At 42.8% G+C, this 7,847-nt stretch overlaps 1 protein-coding gene and 1 long non-coding RNA gene across 2 annotated transcripts; both read left to right on the top strand.

Annotated features, from left to right (window-relative positions):
• Positions 1-1,038: 1,038 nt before the first annotated feature.
• LOC143895046 (uncharacterized) lies at positions 1,039-2,667 on the top strand. Its single transcript, XM_077401825.1, has one exon. The coding sequence runs from the start codon at positions 1,444-1,446 to the stop codon at positions 2,557-2,559; it is 1,116 nt and encodes a 371-aa protein (XP_077257951.1). The 5' UTR covers positions 1,039-1,443; the 3' UTR covers positions 2,560-2,667.
• A 3,237-nt stretch (positions 2,668-5,904) lies between these two features.
• LOC143895216 (uncharacterized) lies at positions 5,905-6,972 on the top strand. Its single transcript, XR_013256247.1, has 3 exons — positions 5,905-6,352; positions 6,422-6,563; positions 6,649-6,972. It is a non-coding gene; the product is annotated as an uncharacterized LOC143895216 (long non-coding RNA).
• Positions 6,973-7,847: the final 875 nt, after the last annotated feature.

Raw genomic sequence — 7,847 nt, 5'->3', positions numbered from 1 at the left:
TAAATCTCCTCTTACGAACTCTACGGAGTCTGAACGCGTAATAGGTACCAGAAGGGGGGTTAAGCGCCCGACTGAAGACAGCCTCTCCCCGAGCGGGGGTGGGGCGCCAGATTTACCCATTCTTAGCAAAAAATATCGCAGAGAAGCTAACGGGTATTCCTCTACAGACCTTCCGCCGTATTTAGTGCACTTCCAGTACGCGGAAACAACCGCGGCTCCTGACTCCTTCCTCATTTCCAAAATCATTAACGAATCCCTAGGAGAAAATGTAACGGAAATCCGCGCTATCGGAAACAATAAGGTCAGGGCTCAGTTTGATTCCTTTCAGGCGGCCAACCGGGTCATAGGTCACCCTTCCCTTAAAAAACCTTGTCGCGTTTATACCTTCTTTTAAGATTATGCGAATAGCCCTCGTAAAGGGTATTCCATTGATTTTTTCTGACGAGGAGCTTTTGCAAGAGATTGAATCCTCGATCAAAATCATTTCAGTCCAGCGTTTAAATCGTCGCATCAAAAAAGATGGAGAATCCAAGTTCGAGCCCTCCAAAACGATTTTGATAAAATTCGAAGGACAAATCCTCCCTACTGAGATTGCAATTTTTAAAACCAAACTCGCGGTCGAGCCATATATTCCACAAGTCCAGATATGTTTCTCATGTTACCGCTTCGGGCACATCGGTTCGGCATGTCGTAGTAAACCACGATGTAATAGATGCTCATTAGAAAGCCACTCTTAGAGGGAAGACTGTCCCAGACTTAATCTCCCCCCTATCTGTGTAAATTGTAAGGGGGAACACTTTCCTACAGCATCTTCCTGTCCTATCTTTATCAAACAAAAACAAATAGTCTCTATCGCCGCCAAGGAAAACATTCCTTACTTGGAGGCGCGGAGCCGAGTGGAGAACTCGTCTCCGCTTCCAGACTTCAGTTTCTCAGATTCCTTTCCCTCGTTTCCCAGTACTCCCAGCTCGGGGCGTTCTCAAAAGAACCTCCGATTTAATCTTGAATCTAACCCCCCCGCTCATAGCACCCCCTCTGCCTCTCCGAGTTCTTACTCCGGCATTCTTCGCAATCTAAATAATCAAAAAGGTCACACCTCCCCCACCAGTTAATTTAAACTCGTCGAGCCAAGTTACCCCTGTTAGAAATCGGCAACAAAATAAAGAGTCTCACAACGCCTGTCTTATTTTTCCCAACGGCAGAGGAGAGCCTAATGATCGCAATTTCCCAATATTCACTTTTGGTAAATCCCCTGGAAATGACACCCCTAGCTCTTCTCGTCCTAACACCAGTGACATTTTTGAAACCCTCTCTCCTATTATTAAAGCCCTTATCGAGTTTGTCCACAAATTACCAGAAATGTTTCCCATCATTCAAGGCTCTCAAATATATCAAATGGTACTACAACTATGTACCATTGTTAGAGGCATTTTTGGTCTCTAAATGCCCTCCAGCCCTTTCAGCCATAGCCCTCTACCTAGTTTTCGTGTATTATACTGGAATTGCAGGGAAGCAGTTCGTCGGAAACCGGACATTGAAAACCTATGTCAATCCTACGATATTATTTTCCTATCCGAAACCCTCCTTAAACCGCACCATTTATTCTCCATTTTTGGTTTTAAAGTGACTCGCAATGACAGTGACGTTGGCCGCCAAGGCATAGCATTACTCATCCGTAACAATATTACCTTCTCCTTTATCAACCTCGCCAATATTTTGCGTGGCGACGATTCGGTTGAGGCTATCGGCATCAAAATTTTTGTGTGCGGCACTAGTGCGGCAATCTTTGGTATCTATAAACACCCGGGAAACTGTCCGCAAGACACGTGGCAGAAAATATTTAACCTTGCTAATACGTTCCCTCATTCCCTTCTTTTTGGCGACCTCAATGCTCACCATCCTTATTGGGGAGCACCCGCTCCCAATTCGGCGGGAAAAGTTATAATGGACCTACTGGACAGATTCCCCTTTACTTTTCTTAATCCTATCACGCCTACTTTTATTTCCCCCCCTGGTATTACCCCATCTTTGATCGACTTGGCCATCGCTTCCTGCGGCTTTGCTGCCCTCCTCAATGTTGAAATCTTGAAGGACACGTGCGGTAGCGATCATCGCCCCATTGAGATCACTGTTAATGCGAATATCAAAACCAATAACATCTTTTCACACAAACATAAATTTTCTCGAGAACAGTTTAAATGTTTCACTCAAGCGCTGGAGACACGCGCAGACTTCATCAAATCCAGTGTCTTAAATATAACAGACAACGAACCAATAGCTCAATATGACACATTCTTTGATCTCCTCCAGAAATGCATCAGTGACTTTTCTCCCTCATCCAACAACTCAGCCGCTAATAATTATAGCAATCTCAATGAGCTGAACAAAAAACACCCTCCTTCTCCCTGGTGGAACGCTGACTGCGAGGAGGCTATCAAATCTAGGAAAAAAACTTTCAAGATATATCGGAAAAACCCATTTATAGCTAATTATCAAGCCTATCGTAAACAAGTATCTGAAACTCGGAGAATTCTAAGAGCGGCCAAGCGCGAGAGCTAGAAAGCATATTGTTCTTTCCTCGACTTTATGACTCCTACCCCCGCTATTTGGCGTATGATCAAAAGATTTCCCAATCGAAAGCTTGCCCCCCCCCCCAGGTGATTTGAATCTCATTAATGACTCCTTAGCTGAGGATTCTATGGCAAACATCACCCCCCCCCGGCTTGCTCGGAGGGGAGGAGAAATCTCCTTGAAAATCACTGCTCTTGCGATGGGCCGCTCATGTGGCTTGACAACCCATTTCAGTTTTCTGAATTTCATCATGCCCTTAAAACATCCAAAGGTAGATCTAGTCCGGGCTTTGACCGCATCGATTACAAGATCCTCAAAGCTTTGCCTCTCTCGCTTCAAAAGCTGCTCCTCAAAATTATGAATAACATTTTTGTGGAGGGCACTTTTCCCGAATCCTGGTCCCACTCTCTAGTTTACCTGATTCCTAAACCGCATGGTAATGGAGTACGTCCTATTGCTCTTACCTCATGCGTTCTAAAAATTATGGAAAAAATGATTCTTAATCGAATACATTGGAGTTCTGAATCAGCCACCTCTAACCTAATCCCGGAACATCAATATGGTTTCAGAAAGTTTCGATCGTGTGCGGATAATCTTACCATCTTAACTTCGGAAATTCATAATAACAACCTTCAGGGCAAAGCCACCGCAGCCCTCTTCATAGACATCAAGGGGGCTTTTGACAACGTCATCCCTAACATATTAATAAATGATTTAATTGAGGCAGACTTTCCCGGTAAAACGTGCCAACTTGTACAAAATCTTATCTTCGAAAGAGTAGTTCAATTTGTTATCCAGGGCCGGCTCACCTCTCCCCGTGTCTCGCGCAGAGGCTCTCCACAAGGTTCGGTACTTAGCCCGTTCCTATTTAATTTCTATCTTAGAAAAATAGCTTCCTTGCTCCACTGTAGAGTCAAAATCCTGCAATTCGCGGACGACATCGTAATTTTTGCCTCAGCAAAACGCGTCAAAAAAGCAATCAAGTGGCTTGAAACTTCGCTCGCTAACATGAAGAGCTATCTCTATGGTAGAGGCTTAGAAATATCCCCTACTAAAACACAACTCATGATTTTTGCAAAACAGAAAATCCCGAATGTCAAAGAATTCAAAGTTTAGATTGGATCTGACATAATTACCCCCTCTGATTCTGTTTGTTTCTTGGGGGTTATCCTGGATCCCAAACTTACTGGTGACCTACACATGGAGTCTGTAATCAATAAAGCCAGAAAGGTGGCAGACGTCATCTCCGCTCTTCGAGGGGTTTGGTGGGGATCTCATCCTCAGCTACTCCTCAATATTTACCGTGCAGTCTTGCGTGGTTATATCGAGTATGCCTCTCACATCTTTTCGCTTAAATCAAGTCCCAAGTTTCACCGCCTCGAAATAATCCAGAACAAAGCCATTAGAGCCTGCTTGGGCTATCGAATTTCAACCCCCATTAACACCATGTTCGCAGAAGCTAAGGAGCCGCCACTCAAACTTCGTCTCAAATTCCTGGCGGCGAAATACCTAATCAAAACTATGTCTATTACCGATCATCAGGTTTCGGAATCTATGTCTCGGCTAGCGCTTACATCCCGAGAATATCCTGGGGGCTTAACATATTGTCGAGAAAAATTTCCCCTTTTTGATTTATTTCTTCAACTTAAATCTCTTCGACCTTTGCTACACTCTGCAGTAGCCCCCTTCCTTTCCAACATTCCTATCAAACTATTCTCTTTACTCCTATACTTTATCGTCCGGAACTAGATTTTATAGACCTTATTGATCAAGTCCCCAAATCCACCGTACAAAACCTATTCCTTCAAGCGTTTGATCCCATTATACGAAACTCCATTGTATTCTATACGGACAGTTCCAAGATGGGTTCGGCAAATTGGGTGGGAGCTGCGTGCTTCTCGCCACAACTACAACGCAGTCTGATGTTTAAACTCCCAGCTCGAGCTTCAATCTTCACAGTTGAAGCTTGGGCCATATATAATGCCGTTTTACTCACTTTAGACTTAGATGCTCCCAAATTCACCATTGTCTCAGATTCAAAAAGCGTTTTGGAGGCGCTTACAAATCCTGTCACGTGTCGCTCAAATTATTTAATCCCTCTAATTAAATCCAAAATTATTTACGCACAAGAGCGCGGGAAAAACATTCAGCTAGTGTGGATTCCCTCATAAAGGTATCTTGAGAAATGAGATTGCTGAAGAATTCGCCAGAAAGGCTATCAGATCAGGTATAGAACCTCCAGCATTTAAACTTCCACATTCCGATCTTTTTATAGAACAGAGAGAAAAGCTCGCTACGGAATTTCATAATTATTTATTTAGTAGAACCAAATACAAGGGAAATCATTTTTTTTTTCAAAACATCTATGTCAACTCCCCTAAGCCCTGGTACTACAAATTAGGACTGAAACGAAATGCTATAGTCACGATCTCCAGACTGAGAGCGAACCACTACAATCTCAATTACAGCTTATATAGAAAAAACATCATTGACGACGGCTCATGCGCTTTCGGCGAACAAATTCAAGACATCAATCACCTAATTTTTTATTGCCCCCTAACATTTAACTGGGCTTCAAGCCTCCGGCTCGCAGTAACATCACTCAAGGGCCCTTCCTGCAATGACATATTTCCTATCCTGAAAAAACCTACCAACAAAATTAGCCGCTTAATCATGTCCTTCTGCAAAGCAGCCAACATCAATTTGTAAATGCGCGCCTCTCCCGTGAGCACGAATGGCCTCTGTTCCCCTCCATATTCTCTTTCTCTCCCTTCTCAACGCATATCAGCCCTCCTAATCAAGACTGACAACTTAGTCCTAGTACCCGAGTTAATATCACTAACATACTTATTATTTATACCTAAGCGAATCTGCTGACCAGTGACCAGTAGCACTCATCTGTGTTAGCTATACACACTGTGGACAAAGCTGGCCGTATTGTTGTCGGGGATGACGCGTTCTTCCCCTCCATATTCTCTTTCTCTCCCTTCTCAACGCATATCAGCCCTCCTAACCAAGACTGACAACTTAGTCCTAGTACCCGAGTTAATATTACTAGCATACTTATTATTTATACCTAAGCGAATCTGCTGACCAGTAGCATTCATCTGTGTTAGCTATACACACTGTGGACAAAGCTGGCCGTATTGGGTGCGTTCAGCCGATACTCCGCTAGCCTAGCAATCGTGAGCAGTCGCTCGTTTTCGCTCGTTTCCTCTCTTTTGACCCAATGGATTAAAAGGAGAGGAAACGAGCGAAAACTAGCGACTGCTCACGATTGCTAGGCTAGCGGAGTATCGGCTGAACGCACCCATTGTCCTCAGTTAGAGGCAGGAGCCATGATGTAAAAAGAAAGGTGTTTCATTCCCGAGATGCGCAGTGGTCTAAAATAATGGCTGCCTTCTGACCAATCAAAAAGCCTCCCCAAATGTAAAAAGCAACATGGCTACTTCCGTGATATGTAAGAGGTTAGATTGTTAGCCGCCGCATGAGCGGATTCTCGCTTAGATCCAACCGGCGATCCAACGACTCCGAGAACGTGACGAAGGCGTTGTCGCGCAGTATCAGATGCCTCAAATTCGGCAAGCCGGCCAGAGAACCGTCCTCCACAAACCGGGCACAAACCGTCCTCCACCAATAGTTCGCAATTGGTTGTCGTTGAGATACCCAGAGTGTGCCCAACTTTTGAAACGCGCCTGGCTCCACCGTGCCTTCGGCCACAAGGGGAAGTGATCCGCGTAGTTTCTTGGGCCCAACGAATCTACGGCTACTACGATAAGAGGTTTGTCTTGACCATCTTGAAATGTGCCAAGTTATTATTAATAAGCTACATACTATATTTTGTTTACAGAAACTAGATTGTTAGCCGCCGCATGTGCCTTCAGCCTTCCTTTCTGTCTATGCTAAATGATAATGAGTTACGGGCTTTACTGGATGAAGCTATAACATACAAATGTCCGAAAGATCGGGAAGGAAAGTCTAATCTTTTTAAAGTACGTACGGGCTTTGAAATATTATGTATTGAACATAAAAATACTATTGTGTTAAGATGTATAGATTGATATGTGTGCTTTGTAGGAACTTTTGCAAGAGGCAGAAGCGGACAAGACTGAGGAAGGCCGTAGAGTGATATCTAATTCACGCTGTCTTCCGGGTTCAAATCGCAGGAGGCATAAACGGGAGTCTGTGTCCGAGCGTTTGACACATGGCGGATCATTGCAGAATTTAGCGCAGCCTATAGCTTCGGAATTCAATAGTAGTTTTGCTTATCTGACGTTTAGTTCGTGTCATACTTACGGAAGTAGTAGGAGAAAAAATAAAAAATACACAGGACTCAGTGTCTCTAAATAACATACGTAAGAAAAAATAAAAAAAAATATATAAACTGTCTAATAAAGAAAATGTTGATAAAAATAAAATAACGTTATAAAATATAAATGCATTTATTTATTTGTTATTATTATATTATATACTAACATCTATATACTTACTTTTACATACTTATTTTTTATGAATAGCACGGCTTCTAAAACTTAGAGCGGTCTACATAGTCCAATCTTATATTTAATATTATCATAGGTTTATATATTAATAAGGCATTGCAACGGCCATTGTATCAATAACAGCATTTTATAACGTAACTAATGGTTCAATGAAGAAAATTTGTTTTCGAAAAAGAAATTCTTATTTCGTCGGCTGCGTTCCGACATCCGACTACGGCTGCGGTCCACTTGATGCTACAAATGCTTCGAAGCATTCCTCTTCTCTTTTCTTTCAATGAAGAAAGAAGGAGAAGAAGAACGCTCTAAAGCATTTGTAGCGTCAAGTGGACCGCAGCCTACGACATACGACTGATTGTAGAACCGGCCTAATCAATCTAGGTTAATGATTTTATCATTTCAAATTATATCACGTATTTTTATTTACGTAGTCTTTTATTACTTTAATAGTATATTACATTACAAGGGCCGAAAGTTGAATTTTCGGCCCTGCGCGTCATGATGACCCGAGGCGAAGCCGAGGGCATTATGACGAGCAGGACCGAGATTTCAACTTTTGGCCCGCGTAGTGTATACGATTTTTCTTCATAGCCGGTCGAAAGTACGTTATTAATTTTACTTTTTTTAACTTTAAATGTTAATAAGCATGTTTTTGATGCCTGCCCCCGACATTTGCGGCACGAGCGAAGCGAGTGCTGCTGGTCGGGGGGGGCAGGCATCAAATACATTCCAAGAGTCAAGTCTTGTCATATTTTGTAAAAATAAATTAAAATACAC

This window comes from Temnothorax americanus, unplaced genomic scaffold (genome assembly GCF_048541705.1).
Source record: "Temnothorax americanus isolate GAGA-0224 unplaced genomic scaffold, ASM4854170v1 Scaffold15, whole genome shotgun sequence".
In the NCBI taxonomy this organism is placed as follows: domain Eukaryota; kingdom Metazoa; phylum Arthropoda; class Insecta; order Hymenoptera; family Formicidae; genus Temnothorax; species Temnothorax americanus.
Note: the sequence above shows the minus strand (reverse complement) of the source record. Positions and strands in the feature narration are given on the sequence as shown.

Bases quoted from the DNA above. Each gene is read 5' to 3' on its own strand.
- LOC143895046 (XM_077401825.1), top strand. From the start codon at position 1,444: ATGCCCTCCAGCCCTTTCAGCCATAGCCCTCTACCTAGTTTTCGTGTA.